The 23,767-nt window shown below is 42.9% G+C and overlaps 1 protein-coding gene across 1 annotated transcript in view; it reads right to left on the bottom strand.

The window, feature by feature from the left end:
• Nucleotides 1-23,441, bottom strand: part of LIMD1 (LIM domain containing 1) — a 55,800-nt gene extending 32,359 nt beyond the window's left edge. Inside the window, exons 1-2 of the mRNA XM_063124164.1 lie at nt 23,269-23,441; nt 20,673-22,527 (exon numbers count right to left, since the gene is read on the bottom strand). Coding sequence (XP_062980234.1) covers nt 20,673-22,161 — 1,489 coding nt within the window. The 5' untranslated portion in view covers nt 22,162-22,527; nt 23,269-23,441. The remainder of the gene's footprint in view (nt 1-20,672; nt 22,528-23,268) is intronic.
• Nucleotides 23,442-23,767: the final 326 nt, after the last annotated feature.

Below are 23,767 nucleotides of genomic sequence, written 5' to 3'. Positions count from 1 at the left end.
CACCATTAAATCACTCTCTGTTTTAAACAACACAACAACCAACGATGGGTATGAAGCACCCTACAACCAGCCATGGGTTCTTATGGTAGCTCGTTCATGAAAATTAAGTTACACTGCAAAGAATACACTGGGTTCAGACACAACAACCCACCATGGCTGGCTGCCAATGCTGTGTTATCATGTTGTGTGAACCTAGTGTAGGCAGGACTCATTTATTTTGTAGTGTTTACAACATCAAGTATCTTAGGAGCTTTATCAATAACAACAACTTCTGATTTCATCTCAAGCTCCACAGTTACAAAATGAATCCACATACCATCTGATGCAATTCCACTGGCTGCATATGGCTGAGTCCAACGATGAATATTCTCCCTCCCCAGTTTATTCTAAAACCAAAGTTACTTTGATAATGAATTATATTCCATACACAGCAGGCTAGAATCTGACTAGAACTACCCGTGCTGGAGAAATGCCTATTATTTGTCATGATTATGAAATCACAAAACTGGTGTTATACAGAACTAGAGTAAAGGGGGTTTCAGACAGAAGTCCTGAGGTAGTATTGACAACTTCAAAGAACTAAACCCAGGGAAAATGCCTGTGACTGAAAGACATGGGAAATCAATATTTTGGCCCTGTGACAATGCTTATATACACATACAAATGGATAACAATTTGTCATTGGTGAATTTTGTATTTTGTGTAATAATAAAGTAACAACAAATGACCAGTTTGAGTAGTGGAAGTAAATTTCCATGGTCCAATATTTTTACATTAGTAATGCTGCAATCTTAAATCACATTGACTAGGAAGTAAGTCCCACTGAACAGAGTTAAACTTACTTACTTCCCAGTAAACATGCATAGTACTGCACTGTTAAACTCTACAGAATGAAAGGCTATACAGTTTGAGACATGATTTGAAAGCATATATGGTACAACCTGTACTGTAGTACAGCTGAAAAACAGATATCAATTTTCTTAACATGACACAGATCCTGAGTATGGTTGAAGAACATTTATTGCCAAGACATCTGAGCCAAAAATCTGTCAGAAAATTGTTATGCAAGCAGTGCCAAGCCACAATGAATTTAAAAACCACAGCCTAAGAAAGAAGATGAAATTAGAAAGCTATTCTATTGGTCCAACTTGTCCTTGACAAGAACACTAGGTGACAGACCATTTGAAATATAAAAATACATAGGGTTGAATACAGAATCTGCCTTCCATAAAAGGAAGGGCTCTGCTCATGTCAGGTCCCTCTGCCTGATTCTTGAAGATTTCCCCATCCTCCAAAACACACACACACACACACACCAGCTCACTCTATTCAGCAGGATCTCTGGACTCTGTATGTAGCACTTTCAGTGGGCTGGAAGGGCTGCCATGGAAAGAATGGGTCAGAGAAGTCCATGTCTACAAGCACAGTTGATCCAGCATAAATATGGATCCAACCCCAAGTGTCTGTACAATTGGATATTTTCCTGCAAATTTCGCCTGATCTTACTTCTAAGCAAGGGTTATCAAGATGAAAACTGTTCTCGAGTTTGCAAGATCCACTTAAGTACACATGGAAGAATGAATTTGAAGACAAAAAGATAATAAAGCAAGTCTTGTGTGTATTTTTTTTAACTGCCAAGAGTGTTGGTTATTGGGCAGTATAAAATATACTATATATAGTCTGGCCAAGATAGTAACAAAATAAAGAAAAAAGACAGAATGTGCCATCTGCTTCTGCTTTTCAATCTCCCTCATCGAAATACTTTTAAAGCCCTAGAGAACAAAAATAAGTATCTGCCACCTGTAACCAAACCTGATTTTTAGAAGCAAAGTATAACAGATAATGAACAGCAGCAAAGGTCCAATCTTCACAATGTGTCTGTTATATTTATCGTTGGTCTTTTCTTTTTAAGTATACTAGAATGTCTCCCTTCCTATAGACATATCATTTGTTTTATTGGGCCCTTGTGAGGATACAGCCCCTTGTATTGCCCATATTGTGAACTACCCAGAGAGTTTCGGCTACTGAGTTGTACAGAAATGAAATAAGTAAATAAATCATCAAGGAAAGGGAGGACGAGACAGAAGGACCAACTGTGGCTGCAGCAGATGATCAGTACTGTTCCTACCTGCCATAACAGGACAAACCAAACTTCTCCAGGACCCTTTCCCTGCCCTTGGGTCCAGGATCTGATCTTCTATTTTCAAGAAATCTTGCCCCGAGAGGCAAGGGAGGAAAGGCAGTCCTGCAGGAGGCATGGCTGAAGGACATATAGAAGGGATGAGTGAGAAGAAGGTGTTGCAAGTGCATTTCCCTTCAGCCAACAGAAAGTACCAAGCAAAGAATTTATGCTATCTCTTGAGGGCTCAGGCTCCCTCAGATGAGCTGCTTGCGTGCCTTCATGGCTTGGCCATGTCTTGGGTGGCTGCTCCTCCCACTCAGGAACTAGACTACGTATTGATGAACCTTGGCACTAAGAGTTACTCCTTTGATTCACCAGTGGCACTATCCTTCCAGGATTTCACCTGCATCTCCTTCTATCCTCAAAGTCTTTCCCAGATTAACGTATGCTCCAGGGCTTTAACAGGAGGGGGAACACTTCCTTCTAAGATGGAATACAGTCCTTATAATCACAGTGTAAATCATTCATTCTCCCCAGCGCAGTAGAGAGATAAGATACATTACAGTTACCCCTAGTACATGCTGGATTATGTAGACTAAATTACCTCTATGTTTCACAGCTAAATTATACATTTTTACCTAGAGGTAAACACAATAATCCTTGTGCCCAAGGTATCTTGGCTCCATGTGCACACGTAAGACAATATTATATATCAGGAGCAAACAAGCTATGGCTTTTCAAAGCACATTTGTAAGGTGTGTGGGCTCAACAGAATCTTCCACACATTTTAAAATAAGATTATCCATACCATCCACAAACAAGGAAGTCAAATTTATATCTTCCCCATGTCCAAAAGCAATTTAAAGATTTTTAAGGGCTGATGTGAGATTCCTCACATTTGATGTAAACAACTCCCAAAATGTGGCTTCTGCTTCACAAGTAACAAGGAACATGTCTGCTGCATCTTGAATTCACTGTTTATCCAAGTGGTACCACAAATCATGTTAATTATAGGGAATGACTAGAAACAAATCTATACTTCTGCTCAAGATATATTTTTCCAACATGGTCCGCAATGGTAGACAAGCTGTCCATTCTAATCTAGTGCCTGCCTGCCTGTCTATCTGGCCAATTCTCCAGCTGTGACCCATCCTAACAGAGGCATCTTCAGCATAGATGATGCCTTAACTGTTGTAGTGCTGCCTCATACATCAGGCATGTGAGATGGAACATACCTTTCTTGCTGCCTCACATAATCAGTGCATCTCTGTGAAAGTGACGGAGCGCCAAAAGAATGTTGGCATGCAGCATTCATTCAGCAACAGATCTATTTTATTTAACCAAGCGGTTTCCATTCACACAGCACAAAAGACAGCGCCTCAGTCAAATGTCAAAATAACTTAAAATCTCAGGAGCCAAAATTAGGCGAGACAATTTAAACATGTCCACCAGCAAGACAAGCACTGATGTATCCTACATAAAAGCTGCACTGCGTAGTGAATTCAAGCCACTTTCAGAAGCATTGAGTCTTTTATCTATCAAGCCAAGTGCTGCTCATGCTCAAAATCTATTCCAAGCCTATAGCTGCCAATTAACCTTGATCTACCCCAATCCCCACTATTTTCATTCCTGTCCTCTTTAACAAAATGCAATGACTTAATTGTAACTACTGTATCAAAAATATTTTTGACAGATTAGCTGTGCAGGTGTCTTTGCCCTCTCACAAAATAAATTTGAATGATTCTACAATGGGCTCTCAATTTCTTTAATTTTTTTTTTAAAAAAACTACCAATATGTAAGGCTATGCACAGAACAAAAAACAAGCACCATATATAGAAAACACAATCATTGTTTGTAATTCAGAGTTGTTGTTGTTTTAAAAAACTACAACCTAAATCCATTAGTCTTTGAAGGGCAACCATTTCGAAAAACAACTTAAGTGAATTACAGCTTAGCCAGTGACCTCAGAAGGCAAATTTAAAGTATCACCAAGTACAACTTTTTCACATGGCATCAAACATACTAATCTTTTTAAGGACTTTATGTTTGATGTGAACGTTTTTCTCCATTAATGTCATTGATAGAGAACTCACAATGGTCTTCTTGCATGCACTTCTCATTATTCACAGATTGAACCTTGTTCTCATTAAGAAAGTGCACTTTCCAATGTATCTACAATAAAAATAAACTAGCCACTGCTGACAGAGGGTCTCAGCAACACAAATGCTCAATTTGTGCTGACCACGGCTGAACTAATAATTGCAGAATTAATTTTTAAAAAGTTCAGCACAATTCTGTTGTGGGGCGACTTGAAATATAAGCCTTGCTCAGAGCAACACCCCAACTGGAAGAAGTAGGGCTGGAAGTAGTGTTATGGAGCGCCATAACTGCCAAAAAACTGCAATGATTTGCCCCTGCCCTCCCCAGGACACTGCAACCGTAATTTTAATCAAAACCCGCCCACAGTTTAAACATCTTTAAGCACAAGGTTGAAAAGTGCAAATACACTTAATTTTTGAGCCTTGCTATTTTAAGAGGGCACCCATATGTTGCATGTCCATATTTGCAAGTACATTATATACAGGCCTGGATCACACACAATGCTAACAATGACTTGTCAAATTCTGGGTTGTCGTGGTGTATGAATGTGGCCATTTGTTAATTATGAACAACCCAGAAAGCCAACCCATGGTTTGTTGTTGCCTTGTGAACTCTGAATTGTTTAAACCATGGGTTGTCATTACATGAGAACCCATAACTGTGGGTTTTCATGGGTTGTATTGCCAGGCTACAAATGTCGCAAGTGAGAGTGGTCAGAAATCACAGCTGCTCTAAATGCCAGTACTATCATGCTGCGAAGGCATCTGAGACAGAGAGGAAGGGACATGCAAAGAAAAAAAGAAACAAATAACCCAGAGAGTGAGAAAACAAACCACAGTTTGTTCAATCGCCTGCCATACAAATCCTGGGTAAAGCAACAAACCTAGCATTATGTGCAAAACAGGGTCCGTAATATGTGCAAACCAGGATATTATGATCAAGTGTAATTCTCCAGTCTTCCAAAGTACTTGAAGACTAGTATGGAGGACTGGAGGGAGGAGGGAAGAGTAAGAATGAAAGAATATGCAATATTCAAGCTTGTTGGGATTCTCTGAATTCTTCCTCTAAGGTTGTTTTGTCTCATTTTCATTCCTGAACAAGACTGTCTTTTTTCTCCCTTTGGGAAAAACGTGTATTTTTGATTGGGAAAAATGTGGATTTTAAAATGTGCATTTTCCCAATTGAAAAAAAAATGCATTTTTAAAAATTCTACTATATTCTTTTTTTAGTGTGGTGAGCAGAACATTTATGCACAATATGCCTAATGCGGAATTTGCCCTTTTCACAGCAGCTGCACACTGGGTTGACATTTTCATCAAGCTGTCCAACACAACTCCAAGATCTCATTCTTGGTCAGTAACCACTAGCTCAGTGTACAAGTGAAGTTGGGATTTTTTGCCCCAACGTGCATCACTTTACACTTGCTTACATTGAACTGCATTTGCCATTTGGATGTCCATTCTCCCAGTTTGGAGAGATTCTTTTGGAGCTCTTCACAATCTCTTTTTGTTTTAACCACCCTAAACAATCTGGTATCAATCAGCAAACTTGGTCACCTCACTGCTCACTCCTAATTCCGGATCATTTATAAACAAGTTGAAAAGCACTGGTCCCAATATAGATCCCTGTGGGACCCCACTGTTTATATCCCTCCATTGAGAGAATTGACCATTTATTCCTATTCTCTGTTTTCTGTTCTTTAGCCAGTTACTGATCCATAAGAGGACATCTCCTCTTATTCCATGTTCAGGGCTGGCCCTAGGATAAATAGTGTCCTGGGCAAGGAATATCTTTGGTGCCCCCCCCCCCCCGTCAGTTTTACATGTCTACCAGGAGGATTTATGAGGTCTGGCCAGGTGTGATGTCCATTGAGAATGACATTGCACAGCCACTTTGCTACAGTTTGCACAAGCCAACATTTTAAAAGTCACATTCTGAGCAGTGGCAGTACACTATGTAACATGGCAGAACTCTCACAGGCTTTATTTATATATTTTTGTTTTATAACAATTTCTATCTTTTGGTAAGCATTCATTATTTTAGAATATCCATTATTTTTATATTTAAAAATAATACAGACAAAATACAAATAAAAAAGGTAACCCGCTGACCTCTTATAGCTAACAGCTTTATATTATTATTATTATTATTATTATTATGTGTTTGGCTGGTGGGGGGGAAAGAAGAACAGGGACTGCTGGGGCTTCCCTCTGCAGTCTCTCCCCTCACCTGCTGGGCGTCAGCTGACTGAGTGCTCCACCTCTCCCTAACAGGTACATCTGCAGCCTGCCAGAGGCTGCGCCTCGGCGACGCGCAGAGTGCGGCGCCGAGTGCGCACTTGGCGCCGCACTTTGCGGTGCACATAGGAGAGACCATACTACTGTACCTGCAAGATCTCCAACCAACCAACCAGCAGCAAATTGTAAAATACATTTTAATTACTTTTTAATATGTGCCTGGGGAGCTCTGGGGGATACGGGGATGCCCACATAACTGTGGTCACGGGTAGGGGGAGGTATGGTGCTAGGGGAGGAACAGGCCAGATGAGGAGAAGAGGGGATAGATTCCTTACAGCTATTCCCTCTTCTGGTTCCTACCCCAACCGGATAGTTCCTGGTGGCCATATCAGCTTGCTCTCGGGTCTGGTGGTGCTGCTGCTGAACGCCAGGTCAGTCCAGAATAAAATCTCCCTCATCCATGATTTGATTGTGGATGAGGGGGCTGACCTGGTATGCATCACTGAGACCTGGGTGGGTGAACTGGGTGGGGTTGCTCTCACCCAGCTCTGCCCTCCTGGGTACTCGGTGCAGCACCAGCACAGACTCGAGGGCCGGGGAGGGGGGGTTGCCGTGGTCTATAGGAATACAATCTCCCTCTCTAGGCTTCCTGTTCAGTCGAGTGCTGGTCTGGAGTGTTTGTACTGTGTGTTGGGTACTCGAGACAGATTAGGGATTCTGCTGGTGTACCGTCCACCCCGCTGCCCAACAGTCTCCCTGCCTGAGCTGACGGAGGTTGTCTCGGACCTGGTGTTGAGGACCCCCAGGATGGTGGTTCTGGGGGATCTCAACTTCCATGCCGAGGCTGCTGTATCCGGAGCGGCTCAGGACTTCATGGCTGCCATGACAACCATGGGGCTGTCTCAACATGTCATCGGCCCAACACATGCAAAGGGACACACACTTGATCTGGTTTTCTCGACTGGACAGGAGGATGGTGATCTGGAAGTGGGGGAACTAACATCTACCCCCTTGTCATGGTCGGATCACTTCCTACTGAGGTTTAGACTCTCGGCGGCCTTTCCCCTCTGCAAGGGTGGGGGGCCTATTAAAATGGTCCGCCCCCGGAGGCTAATGGACTCCGATGGATTCCAGAGGGCTCTGGGGGATTTTCCTGCTGATATGGCCGGTGCTCCTGTCGAAGCCCAGGTCGCTCTGTGGAATGCAGAGATGACTCGGGCGGTTGACACGATCGCGCCCAAGCGTCCTCTCCCTCTGAGCAGAGCCCGGTCAGCTCCTTGGTATACATCTGAGCTGAGGGCGATGAAGCAAGAGGGGAGACGGCTAGAACGCAGGTGGAGGAAAACTCGTGCTGGGTCTGATCGAACACGGGCTAGAGCTCACTATCGAGCCTACTCTGTGGCGGTGAGGGTGGCAAAGAGGCAGTTCTTTTCCACCAGCATTGCGTCTTCTCGGTGTCGTCCGGCGGAGCTTTTCCGAGTGGTTCGTGGCCTGTTACACTCTGGGCCAGGGCGTGAGATAGTTGAACCCTCGGTAGCACGCTGTGACGAGTTTGCACGGCACTTTGAAGATAAAGTCGCTCAGATTCGTCATGAATTGGACACCACACTTAATGCAGCACCACTAGTAGAGGCGTTCAGAGCGCCGTCCGGCTCAGTTTTATTGGATGAGTTTCAGTTATTGAGGCCCGAGGATGTGGACAAGGTGCTTGGCCAAGTCCGGTCGACCACCTGTGTGCTTGACCCTTGCCCCTCGTGGCTCATTACATCAAATAAGGAGGGGATCGCCGGCTGGGTCCAGGAGGTTGTAAATGCCTCCTTGAGAGAGGGAGTGGTGCCGGCCTCTTTAAAAGAGGCGGTAATTAGACCACTCCTGAAGAAGCCTAATCTGGACCCGGAAGATGTAAACAACTACAGGCCGGTGGCTAATATCCCTTTCCTGGGCAAGGTGCTTGAGCGGGTGGTTGCAGGACAACTCCAGGCACTCTTGAATGAAACGGATTATCTAGATCCATTTCAATCGGGTTTCAGGCCTGGTTTTGGAACAGAAACTGCCTTGGTCGCCCTGTGGGATGACCTCTGTCGGGAGAGAGACAGGGGGAGTGCGACCCTGTTGGTTCTCCTGGACCTCTCAGCGGCCTTCGATACCATCGACCATGGTATCCTTCTGGATAGGTTGTCTGAACTGGGAGTTGGAGGTACTGCGTTGCAGTGGTTCCGCTCCTACTTGGATGGCCGATTCCAGAAGGTGGTGCTGGGGGATTATTGCTCTGTGCCGTGGCTCCTAAGCCATGGGGTTCCGCAGGGCTCTATTTTATCCCCTATGCTGTTTAACATATACATGAAGCCGCTGGGGGAGGTTATCCGGAGATGTGGACTGAGGTGTCATCAATATGCGGATGACACCCAGCTCTACCTTTCCTTTTCATCAAACCCAGGTGAGGCAGTGACTGTTCTGAACCAGTGCCTGGGCACGGTAATGGACTGGATGAGGGCTAACAAACTGAGACTCAATCCAGACAAGACGGAGGTACTGTTAGCGGGTGGTTCATTTGTCCGGCGAGGTGATGTTTGCCCTGTCCTGGACGGGGTTGCACTCTCCCTAAAGGATCGGGTCCGTAGTTTGGGGGTGCTCTTCGATCCAGAACTGTCACTTGAGGCACAGGTGAACTCAGTGGCAAAGAGCACCTTTTATCAGCTTAGGCTGATATACCAACTGCGCCCTTATCTGGACAGTGATAGCCTAGCTACAGTTATCCATGCTCTGATAACCTCTCGTTTGGATTACTGCAATGCGTTATACGTGGGGCTGCCTTTGAAAACGGTCCGGAAGCTTCAGCTGGTACAAAACAGGGCAGCCCGTTTACTAACAGGGACTGGCTGGCGAGATCACATTACGCCAGTCCTTTTACAACTTCATTGGCTGCCAGTCCAGGTCCGGGCCCGATTCAAAGTGCTGGTATTGACATTTAAAGCCCTAAACGGTTTGGGGCCAGGTTATTTGAAGGAACGCCTCCTCCCATATGTACCTACCCGGACCTTAAGATCATCTACAGGGGCCCTTCTCCGTGAGCCCCTGCCAAAGGAAGTGAGGCAGGTGGCTACTAGGAGGAGGGCTTTCTCCGCTGTGGCACCCCGGTTGTGGAATGAGCTCCCCAGAGAGGTCCGCCTGGCGCCTACACTGTACTCCTTTCGTCGCCAGCTGAAGACCTTTTTATTCACTCAGTATTTTAACACTTAATTTTAACTTAAATTTAAATTATACTGTTTTAACTCTGTATTTTAACCTTATATCAATTTTGCTGCATGGTTTTATCCTGGTTGTGCTTTTTATATTGTATTTTGTATTTGTATTTTTAACTTGTTTTATGATGATTTTAATTTTTGTGAACCGCCCAGAGAGCTTCGGCTATTGGGCGGTATAAAAATGTAATAAATAAATAAATAAATAAATAAATTATTATTATTATTATTATTTATATAGTGCTTAGGTGTTTACAGTATTGAAGTGCTAGAGGGTTGGTAACACTGCCTCAAAGTAAAGCTGTGTTCCACTAGTTTTACAAGCACAAATGACATCAAAATGGGCACTGAAAAAGAAGCAAACTTTAAAGCTAATTGAAGGAAGATCATTTTATAGTTAATATCCAAAGAGCCTGTAGAACGGAAAGGAAGGTTACAGACCTTTGCTTTTTGCCACCCTAGCTCATAGCCCCCAGCTCAGCCCCCCCATTTAGCTCAGCTTGGCACACACACACACTCAGCTCAGCTTCACCCCTCACATTCAGCTTGGTGCTCAAGACAACCGCCTATCGCTAAGGCAGGCCCTGTCCATGACTGCTAAGTTTTCTCAGGGGTCTTTGGTGAGGAACTTTTGTCAAACTTCTTGACTTTGTCAATGTTAACAACTTTTCTGATGCAGCATCATTAACAACTACAGCTGGAAGTCCAACGTTCAAAGTATCAGCAGTAGCATTCTGTGCAACCAGCAGTACTTATTTACATGTATGGAGCTTGGGGAAAGGTGGTGAGTTAATATATTTAGACTCTTCAGAGCCCTGGTAAAATGGCAACAATGATTCAAGAGGAAAAGAGAAGCAAGTGAAAATGTTCACTTTGGTTTCTAAGTTCTAAGGCAACTTGTCCCCACACAAAGATGCCTCTGTTCTCTTCAGCATCATGTGAAAAGTAAATGCCCTACTTGCATATTGGTTCTAAACAAGGGAAGCTTTGGAGCACAGCTGGACTGAAAACACGCCTTGTAAGTCATGCCTTGGCTGTTATCAGACATGGTTTCTTCACCATAAATCACAAGAAATATTGCCACCGGAAAAGCCCTGCTTCGTGAAGCCCACAAGTCAGAACCTTTGGAGCTGTCAGTAATGAAATCTGATCCTCTGAAATCATTCAAAATGCTAGTCCCACCCACAAGGCTACAAGAAAAAACCCACAGAAACCCACTGTTTATTTCAGCTTCCTGGATTTCTCAAGTATGCAGACTTGCAAAAGTACAAACCACCAGCTTTTTAATAAATTAAATGAAAATGACTCATTCTGAGTAAATAAGAAGCTTTAAATATAACTGCTCAGATGTGTCTTAGCTTCATAACAACCTATTTATCAAGACTTTACTAACAAAACAGGTTCCCCAGTGAAATAATGTAAAACATGCAACATTGCAATTTGCTAGTTGATAACAGCATTTGCCTTCTGGTGACTGGATAACCCAAAATCAGAGCACAAACTGTACCGTATGTTTGGCTGCCTCACTCTGCCTTCATATACCAATCTGCACTTAAGACAAAGAGGAGGGACAATATGCAGCCCATATAGCTCTATACTGGCATTTTAAGCCCGCCTTCTCCAACCTGGCACCTTCCAAATGTGTTTCACTGCAACACCCATAATTCCTGACCATTGGCCTTGCTGGCTGGAGTGGGGTGAATTATTATTTATTTATTACATTTCTATACTGCTCAATAGCTGAATCTCTCTGGGCAGTTCACAATGGTGATGGAAATTGGAGTCCAACATACCTGGAGAATGCCAGGTTGGGGAAGTCTGTATTAGATTAACTGTGTTGATACCTGTCCCCACTTTTCCTCTGTCATGGTCAGGACAGCATACATATGGAGTGAAAACCACTGGCATATTGCTCAGACCCAGAACCTTGGTTTCCCTCGCAGGGTACTGCACTGAGGAGCAATTGCTGCCTCTTGCTTTAGATGTGGAAACCTTCCAGTCCAAGGCAAACAGCATAAGAAGAGTGAAAGCAAGGAACAGGTAGGCAGCTAGAGTAGCTAGGAAGCTCAATCTCTATTTGTATAGCTCATGTATAAATCACAGTAGAACCATGCAAGCTTCTGAGGTGGGGAGCTAAATGCAACATGGTAGATTTTAATACTAATATTCAGCATTGATAAGGCAGTTTTCTTAAAGTTGCAAATCACTTAATACATATTTTCTGTTTACCAAAGGCTGTGAAATTTGAACTCAGGGCTTCCTACAGTTTATAACCACAATGCTACACTAAGCCTGCAATCCTACGCACACTTTCTTGGGATTAAGCACTCCTGAATTCTATGGGACTTACTTTTCAGTAAATATGTATCAGGATCATACTGCAACTCAGTTTTAAAGTTTCATTGATGCACTGCTTTGACAAACATAAAATATTCTGTTCTTTTGAATGACACATAAAAACAACTGTACTCACTGAACTAGCAGTTCACTCCCCTCCCCTTAAAATTCACATTCTACTCACTTCCGGTCTTATGCTCTGCCTCCCCCATTGATGCAATAACATACTGTGCAATGGGGTGGGTTTACCTAAAAATAGGCACAGCTAGTATAAAAAATTATGAAACAACTTTGCCTACTTTCGTCTCCTTTTTTTTTCAAAAGTTCCATCCTCATGCACCACAATGACATCACAGCACACCATGTGAGACATGGGCAGCACCCAAGCCGGAATGGGAAGGCTTAAAATCTCCACTGTTATGGAACAGCTTGAAAAAAAATAATTTCCCTGCCCTTTACAAAGTAATTCTACAGGGTTTCAAGCCTTTCCGATTCATAAATAGGCACTCAAGGTGGCTAATGGCAATACACTTTAAATCAAACTGCTGATTGGAGACAGGAAATTTTCCTTTAGTAGCAGAGCGGATGGAGCCAGGAGAAGAAGCTGCCAGACCAGTAGGGGAACCCCTGCAGGCCTTATGAGGCTGTAGGCCAGAGGCTCCCAACTCTGCTGTAGATTCTCTTACACAGAAATCTTCATACTACGCCTTTGAGTAAAACCTTCCCTTTAAAAGCATTTCATTCATTCCTATGTGAAATATTTCATAGGAGGGTGTTTTTTTCATCATTCACCAAAACTTCCATTTTTTCCATTGAGGGGGGAAAGTTCTGTTTTTTTAAAAAAGGAATGTGGCGCCCAAGAACTTTTCTTAAATAGAATCCAACCCATAGGCTGAAAACGTTTTCCCACCCCAAATCTACAGCATTAGAGAAAGACAATTCATATGTATACTATAGTTCAATAATTTCAGTGTCATTATAAAATTTAACTTGATATCCAAATATACCAGTAGTCATTAATATTGTGACTACATGTGCTTGCTTCTGTAAAAATAATACACTTTCTTTTGTTTTCTACAAGATTTGTCTTTATGTATTCAACTTTTATTTTTCCCACTTCTCAGGTGGCAATTACTAGGATATATGTACTTAGGTGGCAGTGAGCAGTTTGCATCTTTCTCCCCCTGCCCCACAATTGCAGCTTTTGAGGCTGCAATCCTGTACATGCTTATTAAACAGAGTGGCACTTACTTCAGAGTAAATATGCATAGGATTCTTTTATGTAAGCAGTGTTAAGACTTATAACTGCTTTGTAAGTTACAGAAATATACCAAATAAATTGTATGCTAAGTTATAAATGTTGTATCTTATGTTTAAGGCAGTAAAATTAGTTTAGGTTTGATTTCTTTAAAAAGAGTAAGTATTCCATATATTTATCCAGAGCCTCCTCCAGCCTCCCCTCTAAAGCAACCTCACTAGACAAACTAAAAGTCTGTCTGATGAAAATATAGGAGATTGGAGGATGAGAAGGCAAAGGTTGCCTCCATGCTCCTCCTGCTCTGCTGGCTTCAGCCTGATCAGGCATAGAAACCTTAGAAGCTTCTGGGTTAAGAGGTCTCCAAGCAGCCAGGGCGCAAGTCCATAGGATTGCACCCTTAAGCTCCAGCGTAGCACAGAAAAAGGCACCCACAGAATATATAAAGGTTGGATCAATGAAACTGAGAACTCACCTACCTGCCATCCGAAAGGCAAAGTATAATTTATACTGGCATGTATCTCCACATCTAACATCTTCTTGTAAGAAACAGCTGATATGCAGCACAATGCATAGAACAGTCCCACCTGCTTACAAAAGATGCCACTATAGCTGTTTTGACAAATGATAATTTTTAAAAATCAGTTTAGAAGAAATGCAAGTGTACTTTCCTGAAGTAAGAGTCCAAGGGCTAAGCCAATTGTATAAATTCAGTCTTACAAATCCTCCCTATAATCTTTCTTGCAGCACTTTCAGTAAAGTAAGTCCTACATAAAAGAAAGGAGACCAAATCATTACATACACACAAGTGGATATAACTTATCCCATTGTGGTGCTTTCTAATCCCTTCGGCAAAAATCTTGACTTTGTTTGGAATTTCCACCCTTTTGCCCTACCATATAGGGTTTAAGAAGTCATAAATGTGTATGTTATGGCTGAGTTGGCAGAGAACTTAAGCAGTATGCTAAACTTCTGAAGAAATTCTTTGTATATCAGTTATTCTTTAGATAATACATATGACTCATTTTAAATTCTTTTTTTTCCACATGGTAGTGGGGACAAAATGTTGGTTTGAAAAAAGCATTCACTCCCCTTTCTTTTATACCTTTATTTCTAAAGCAAACAGTATATAAATAATGAAGATATGACGGCAAGATAGAAAATTACTATTTTAAAATGTGTTGCCTTTGCAACTAACACTCTATAAAACCTAAAATCATTTTTGCTATGTCTCTCAAACCACTCAAGTTTCCATTTCCTGATGATCACTGACCAAAATGCAGCTGTTGTGTATACATTCACGGTGGTAGCAAAGGACATTTAAAGTCAAGTTGCTTTGTGATAGTTCCATTACTAACCCCTTTTAAAAAATTTAAATACCAGAGCCCACAAGATTACTAGCACAATCCTAAACCTGCCTACACAGAACTGTCCCATTTTCAATGGGGTTTATTCCCAGGTAAGTGGGTATACAATTGCAGCCTCAATTGCTGTTTCCACCAGAGTAGGTCTAGTTGCTGAAATGCTTTGAAGACTGCTACAATGATTGAAGATTTGCAATATGAGCCAGAGTGCTGAATCTTATTCAAAGTCAACTCTACCATAAATGCTTACATAATTGTCAAGATATTAAAAAAACAAATTAGGCAGAGAGCTATTTCCAACACCATCAACTTTTCCAAGGCATTTCATGCAATTACCATTCAACACCAAGCGGTTTCTGTGTACCATTTTCTTTACATAATTGCTTTCAGAGTTACTGAACTAGAAGAATACACATAGAAAATATTCTATTGGAATTGAAACCTATGTGGATTTTTTTTATTATAGAAAGTATCTATGCATTCCTTAGAGCTCCTGAACATTGTCTTTCCTGGGGGGATGTGTGTGTGTGAGCGCGCACGTACCTATGTGTGTATATACACACCACCACCAATAGGATTTAAATTCAAAAGGGATGTTTCCCTACTGAAAGCAGTCCTATACAGCAAACATATATGTTGAAAGAGGCCTGGAGTCAACTGCATTCTTTCCCTAATATTTCAGCCAACTCTTTTTTTGGCTTCTTGAACTGACTTTACTGCCCCTACAACCTTCCCAGGCTTGTTGCTGAGGCAGTGAGGTGGAGGGGTCTGTCACTGGATTCCACTGAGACGAAAGTAGTTTCAGCTTTCTTTCCCACAGGGACATTAATTAAAATAATCCTGCACACCCACTGTCTAGACCTTCAGTTACCAAAATTACTATTGTGTTTTATTATGCACTTACAAGAAGATCAAAGTGTACTTCTTGCAATGCTGACTATTTAGCAAAAGGCAAAAGTTAGAACTCACTCTGCAAGTTTAGACACACTGTCTATACTGATACACATTTATTTCCCCTGCACAGATTTACACAGTCACTCAGTTTGCACGTAACAGCAAATCATAGGTTAATTAACTCAGGATTAGCTGAGAGCAAGCAAGTGCCTCCTGCGTAATTCTCACTTTTGCTTTCTGTAAAATCAGCCTGTTCATAGGTTGGAAGCATGACATGCAAACCTGGAGTGCAGGGTTGTTTAGAGGCCAGCAGTTAACTCATGTTGGCTTAATTAACCCATAATTTGCCATTATGTGTGAACAGGCCCACTGTGTGTAGCCTTGCCCCTCAGAAAAGCAAAATCCCAAGTGCAGTTTCAGTCTCAGCTTCTCCTGTCCATCCAGGGTGTATGGTGAATTGGCCAATCAAGTGGAAATTAAGCAGTACTACTACTGATACACATTAGAACCCATTGAAGTTAGAGACCTCAATCAAAAGCGTGTACACAGAACTCACATTTCACATACCACCCATGCCTTATACTTATCACCCATAGCATAGGAAAAGAAAGTCCCACCAACAATAAGGGTACCCTTCTCCTCTTTGATCTTGGAAAAAATTCTCTCTTGGGTGACTGACCCTGTAAGATAAACCTACAACTAGAAATCAGTGCAGGCCAACTTCAAGGATAATCTAGGCCAGGACCGGCCCCACTATTCAGCAGAGTAAGGCAACAGCCTCAGGAGGCAGATGCTGGGGCAAAGTAGTGGCAGCTCTCAGACCGTTTCTCCTGAGCCCTGACCATTCTCCTCAGTTGAGGGTCAAAGCTGTGTGTGCCATATAGCCTGTCCTGCACTCCCTAAACTAGCCTGCTGCCTTCAGGTGTGGAATAGGACATTGTTCCACCACCAGCGTTGAAGTAAAACCTCAGTTGCCAATAAGTTTGCCTCTATACGCAGAATGGGAGTAAGGGCCACCATCTTACTCTTTGTCTCAGGCAGCAAAATATATTCAAACAAGGTTGCGTTAGCCCTTCCCTAGTTAGCTCTATTCTCCTTTTTGTCTCAAACAAGGGCTCCCCTCCCTTCTCCATTTTTATCATTTTACATTTGTTTTAGGCTAGAGATCCACAGGGAATGCACAGCTTGGCAATACCTTCAAGCCTTCACCAGACAAAAGGCTAGTAAAGGGTCTTGAGAGGGATTCTGCTTGCTTCAGGCCCTCACCATAGATGCCAGCCCAGTATCCTAGAACAGTGGTTCCCAATTAACGAAGTACTGCGGACCCCTTGTTTTTCAAATGCCAAACCATGGACCCCCTACTTTTGAAAAAAATTGTTATCTCTATGGTAGTTACCTGTGTGAAGCAATTTTTTGTAGAAAATAAGGGGTAGCCCCTAATAAGCAAAGGATTTTAGGTATACTAAAAAAACAGACCATAAAAATTGAGATATTTGTGATATTACCACGCAAAAATGATAATGATTTAGTTAGGAATATAAAGACGAATTTAATTTTACTAACGTCTAGTTTACAACTGAACAAATTATGACTTTTCTAGCAGCTACTAAACCTAAATATGATGGGAGAAATCATGCCTCTTTTTGTCCCGAACAATCCACATCTCTTTCAATATTTCCTACTTTTAATCTCAAATCTGGATCAACATCGAGCTGATTTCTATGCTTGTTCTTCATATAACAAAATGCCAAAAACGTTTGTTCCAAAGATATGTGGGGAAAAAGGGAACTAGATGTTTCAAAGTTTTTTCACCAAACTTCTTATAATCAGGAAAAACCTTCACCCAGAATTGGTCCAGTCTATATTCTTTGAAAAATGATTTCAATGAACCATCACAAGTCACATCAACAAGTGCATCTTGCTCTTCCGCAGACAGAGTTGTTAGTTGTACATCACCACATTCAAAAGGATTCCTTATACATGAGTTTTCAGGATTAGGTGCAGGGAAGTAATCTCTGAAGCTAGTTGCTAAATCACACAGGTGCTCAGTGATGTTATATTTTATTTCTGGTAGGAATTTGTCATCAGTGGACTCCAGAAATGAATATGTGAATGGTGCTACGGACCCCCTGGGTGGATTACGCAGACTCCCTGGGGTACGCGGACCACCAATTGGGAACCACTGTCCTAGAAGGACAATCTCATTATCCACAACACTCTTCTGGATAAGAACTTTTCTCCTCCACTCTAAGAAAGGCAATGGCTACGTTCAGACATAATGCTAACCCACAGTGGGTTATGTTTAAGAGCAATGCAGTGGATTAGTGTCATGTGTGGGGAGAAATCCCCGCCCATGTTCACTTAGTTACCATTACACAGCCTTTGCAGTAGAGGTAATGTGCCATGGGGTGGTTTACCATGTCTGTGGGGTGCAGTGCCATCTGGCCACACCATGGAAAAAACATGGCAACCATAGAAACAGCCACAGAGTGTCCAGAATTTCCAGCAACATTCTAGGCAGCGCAACTAGACTCTATGGTCACCATCGCATAGTGACAGATGGAGCAGCCACCACAGCAGCCACTGGGATAAGTGGCGACGCCAGGAAGATGGGAATTTATTTACGGAGTGGGGATAGGTTAGTCAACTACGACACGCCATGTGGTTGCCAGTTGTGTAAGGGGTTGCGCACATAATGGTTTTCTTACCCTCCTCGCACTGTAGGTCTCCTACCCACCCACGTGATCACGTAAATAGGGCCAATATTTGAATTTCTCTTCCTTTGCTTTACCCCATTCCCACCCTATCTCTCTCAGTAAGACAGTGATGCTGTTAATAACACCATTTATATTCAGACCTCTTCCTCTGTAACCCAAGTAGGATTTGCAGATCTGTCTGGTGCCTATTGCTCTCCTCTGCCCATTCCAACTTCCTCCTTTCCCCTCTCTCTCCTTAGAGTGGCAATCAAAGAATTGCTGGTCAAAGCTGAATGCTGCTTGTGTAATCAGCCTTTCAACTTGGCAATAACCTTACATATCGACTGGCTTTTGTTGTTTTGCAATAAAACTGTATGTTCTCAATTCTAAGCTTTAGCCCGTTGTCTTGTTTGCCAGCTTCCCCATGGCATGCAGTGACTCTTAGTTAAAGGCCTGAATAACATGTTCCTCCTATACACATGAACATTACTCATGTGGATGACAGCACACTGTAAGAGCCTACCCTCTAAGGTCAGCTGGTGCCTCCTGTTGTATGTGCCATTACCTTCCAAGTTGTAGTTGAGTCTTTTCTATGGCAGCATCCCTTACATGGAACTGTACATTTTACTGTTTTAAAGTTCCATTTAGCCTAGTTATATTGTGAGTTGTTTTGTGAAGGCCTGGGCCTTGAAAAGTGGGATATAAATACCTAGATAAATAAAAACATTACTGAGGAATTTAGATTTGCAGATTAAGCTAAATAAATCTGTGGAAGAATTTAAAATATTGAAACCAGCCACATCCCCTTCATTAATCCAGTAGATTTTAGTTCCAACCTTACTCAGACAACAATTACATATCTGCCACCCACAAACCTTCTGATCACAAATTAGCAGCTTGCTGAGATAAGAATGTTGATTTTATACTAAAGAATATGTCCATCATAAAATGAGAGCTGGTGAAACACATGGTTATGAACATGACCTATACACAGGAGAAAACACAGAGTTTAAATCTCAAGCACCATCACAAACTCAGTTTGGCCTTCAACAAGCCATCTCCATATCAGCCTCAGTCTCTCTGCATCTGCAATATGGGGCTAACAACATTGTTTTCAGAGATGTTGGATACCTCTGAGAATACAATGCTGGAGTCAACAGGGGTGTGGGCATTACCCCCATGCTCCACTCTTAGCTTCAAGTGTTATTTAGCTTGCCATTTAGAATACTGGAGGGAATGAACCTTGGTCTGATCCAGAAACACAATTTACGTTAAGAGAATTTTGTTTAAGCTTCTTGACATTTATAATGCAGAACTGTGTATTTTAGGAAAACAGCGCTGCTGCTGGAAACGGCAGTCCTGTGTTAAATCCTCTATCATCCCACCATAATGTGCAGTACAAATGCCTTGTGTCCTGATGTCATTTCACTTTGAATGGATGGGGAAAGTCTGCATGGGACTGCCATTTTCTGTGTTTCTTATAAGATGAAATCATACCTTAGTAGTATTAACTAGATCTTGGTGCCTGTAAGTCATTAATGCCTAGAATGCTCCTGTAAATAATGCCTAGAACGCTCCTGTAAGGCCAGAAACAAATGAAAATGGAAGTCAGACATCCTTCCTTTATTTGGACACTCTTAGAAGTGTTTTAAATATACTAAAGAATCAAGTGGGAAGGAAGAACAACTAGTTTATCCCATTGCTGTTACTACAGACCTAAAATATAAAATATAAAAAGGGGGTACGCACATATAATAACTGCCAAAATCATATTTGCCTTCACTACAATCAAGAGCAGATCTATTTATACTAGTAAGTAACCTCTTCTTATTAATACCACACTTTGCAAGAAAGTAGATGGGAATCTACAAGATTCTAGGACCACATGTACATAACAAGCATACCAATGTCCTATTAAATATTACCAATTATCGCTTCTATACTTCTCCCATTCACTTGTATGGAACTTAAAGCAACTTGGTGCGGCTCTGTCCTGTGTCATTTTGTCACCAAATCTGCATCTACATTTGGGCATAACTAGTCAGCTTTACTATATTTTGTAATTGAAAAAATGATTTCAAATCACAGGAACAAAATAAATTGGTTATAATCCAGCACACAGCATAAACTGTGTGCTGGACTGAAGCCTTTGAGACATTAAAATTGGTATATCAACTTGCGTCTAAAAACATGCCTTTCATTCATTTTCCCCCACAGCTTATCATTTTCTACTGAAGTTATTATATTAAAATTGTAGCTTTCAGAAACTATAATTTTTAAAGTATTAGTTGTTCCCATGATTAGTGTCACTGGAGAAAAGAAAATAAGAAAATATGGCTACAGGTGCAAATACTGTATTTATAATGGAACACATTATTTAAAAAGCAATGCATCACTGTAAGTGTAAATAACGCATATACCTACCAAAATAGTCAGCCTTTGGACAAGCATCCATCTCCTGTTCCAGACGCTGGGTAAGAGCTTCTAATTTTAATTCAGCAGTGGATGGCCCTTGTTCTTGCTGTGGAAGGAGTGTCTGGCAGGGTAGTTTTATTTTTGCAGAAGTGGAGGTTTCTTGGTGACCAGAGTCATGCTGCAGAGAGGTGATGCCATCTTTAAAAGGAGATTTTGGAACATGGGAAATCATTGGTCCATGAGATGTCCCACTTAAGGAATTCTGTTCAGGGCTCATGCCAGATCCAGCACAATTAATCCTGTGATTTTGACCATGAACTACAAAATGGCCAGTAGGTTTTGCATGAGTGTTAGCTTGCTGGTAGTCTACACTTGGAGGTAATGGAGTAGGAAGTGAACCAGAAACTGAAGACTGAGTGCTATCACTATGTCTCGACTGCTTGTCAATGATGTTTTTATTTGGAGCACTAGAAGCCCACATCTCAACGCCACAGTTTGGATTAATATTATCAGACTGATTCAAAAGAGCCTGAGGAGAGTGTGGTGATGGAGCAGAGAAGGATGAAGATCTCTGCTGCAAATACCCCACAGGCAACTCATCATTAAACCCAACAGAAGAGGGCAATGGGGCACAGGCGTGAGAGAAAGAGGATGATCTCTGGTAAGTTGGGTTTTGGTCATAGCTTTGACTAAGCCCAGGACCTTCTCCTCCACTTTCCTGACTTCCATACCCACTTTCTGAAGACCTGCAAGAGTTTCGCAGTTGCTGGTATGGATGGAGATCTGCTTGAGGTTTTGTAGGACTTCTCTGCAATGACTCATCGTGATTGACGCTTGACCATAAATGGGAGCCCATGGTGGGTTTCAGGCTTGAAAACTTACCAGCATCTCTTCCCCAGCCTTGAATACCTGTCCGATTGTCACTATCATTGGGCTCTTCACGAGAAGGGGAAGAAAAAGAGGACTTGGAACTACACGGGTTCACCTGACCTGCTCTGGGATAACCATGTCCTCCAGAAGCTTCTGGACTCTCACTGTATCCATAGTCACCGCTAGCTCTCTTGCCATCTTCATATAACTTTGCTCGCTCTCCATCCGTATTACCCTGGGGCTGGTTTGGAAAGGCAAGCTGATGGCCTGCACATGCTGTTGGTGATGTAGCCAAAGGGGGCTTTGCTGTATTTTCTCCAGAATGCAGTTTATTTGACCCTGTAGTGGCTCTGGCTACAGGATGGTTTGGAAGCTGATGCTGAGTACCAAAACCAACCCCACCATTTGGAGCTCCTGGAGATGCTTTCATTAGCTCCTCTTGTTCTCGCTGTTTCTGAAGATGAATTTTGGCCATTTTTGTAGCAAAAACTCTTCTAGTTTCTTCAAATTCTGGGTTGTTTTCAACTGCTCTGTCTACTCGGAAAAGCCCATCTTTGGAGGCTTCATACATATTAAGATCTTCTATGAATTTGCTTGCCTCCAGACCCAGATTGTCATATTTATCCATTTTTTTAAAAAAAAAATTGTGCACGCCCACACACACACTATCCAAGGAAAAATGAAGGCAATGGGATTTTAAATAATCAAGTCAATCTGCTTTGTAAAACTCAAGATTTTCCCTCTGCCACCAACAGTTATTCAAAAATACCTTTTTTAAAAAAAAATGAGAAAAACCGGGGGGGGGGATTTTATATCCCAGAAGTTGTTTTTAAAACCACTTGCATATACCTCGTTTTATACCAGAAAGCTTTTACGTGCAGAATGTACTCCCAAAAACGATTAAGATCCAAGTTCTTTGCGCTTTCAATATGTGAAATGGAAGGCGACCAGAAACATTTCTTCAGATATGCCAGACGTTACCTCGGTCAAAACACTAGAAGAAAAAGAAAGAGGGCTGTTTTAGTTTCACCAAAACTACTCATACCCCTGACGACAGTGGCACAACCAAAGGAAACGAGTTCCTAGTTTAGTATTAAACCTTTAGGCCAGACATAGCTATCAGTCAGTGAGTCTTGTTTGGGTCTGGTAGTCGGGCGTTTACACGAGACGTCAAAGAGGACGTTTACACCGTGACTGGCGTAAACAGGAAAAGTCCACCAACTCAGAGGAAATAAGGACGAGCTTCAGAAAAAGCTGCAGGTTGCTCACTGAGGAGGGAGGAAGGAAGCGCGCGAACTCCAGACTTTTCTCCAGCTAGGGGAAATCTTTACAAACCGCACGTCCTGTCTTTTACCCACTACCCCGCCTGCCTTAAACTTGGAAAGGAGGGGATTATCTCCTCCCCCTCCTCCTTTCCAGTTTCCTCAAGAATTCCCCCTCTTCCTCCTCCTCCATTCTCACACACCCCCAGGCAAAGTCGAGGGGAGACGCTGGGGCCACTCCAAGTAACACGCACGCAGCCTTTGCAATTCGCCCCCGGGGGGGGGATGGAACAAACGCGCCCGTTTGTATGCGCGCGCGGGCGGCCCGGGACTTTCCGCGGAAGAGGACGCGCCAGCAACGCAAGCGCTTTGCAGCCCGCCCCTACGCACGTTTGCTCGGAAAGAGTAAGCCCCGCCGAGTTCACTGGGACTTACTCTCGGGTAAGCGCGCACGAGCTTGCCGCCTTACTCACTCAGGCGCCGCCCGCTGCTCCTCAGAGTTGCTTGCCTTCGGGACGGGAAGTTCTCGTGGCGCTTGGTGCTGGGGAGTCACTCACGCTCTTCTCTGGAGGGCCATGACGCCGCCGCTGCTCGTCCTCGCTCGGGCTTCCAACTCCTGTTGCCACTTTTCTTTCCCAGCCACCCCCGTCCTAACCCAGGCTCTGGGCCGTTGAGGCGCTTTAGCCGCCTCCGCCTCCGCCTCCTCCTCTTCCCTTTCTCTACTCTCCCTCTTCTTCCCTTGCCAGGCTACAGGAGGAGGAGCTGAGGCAGGCAGGGAGGAGTTGCACACAGGTCCCGTTGAGTTTGCAACGTGGTTCAGAGACAGAAAGAGACCGAGATGTGTCAGCGCCTGTTGGCAGCGGCTGAGCCAACCGGGCAGTTTCGTGACGGGGAGAAGAGTGGGGCGGAAACGAGCCCGCTCTGCTCTTTACTGGACCAACGAATCGGCAAAGGGCGGCCTCTGCCCCGGTT

The sequence above is a fragment of the Elgaria multicarinata genome, chromosome 1, assembly GCF_023053635.1.
Source record: "Elgaria multicarinata webbii isolate HBS135686 ecotype San Diego chromosome 1, rElgMul1.1.pri, whole genome shotgun sequence".
Taxonomy (NCBI): domain Eukaryota; kingdom Metazoa; phylum Chordata; class Lepidosauria; order Squamata; family Anguidae; genus Elgaria; species Elgaria multicarinata.
Note: the sequence above shows the minus strand (reverse complement) of the source record. Positions and strands in the feature narration are given on the sequence as shown.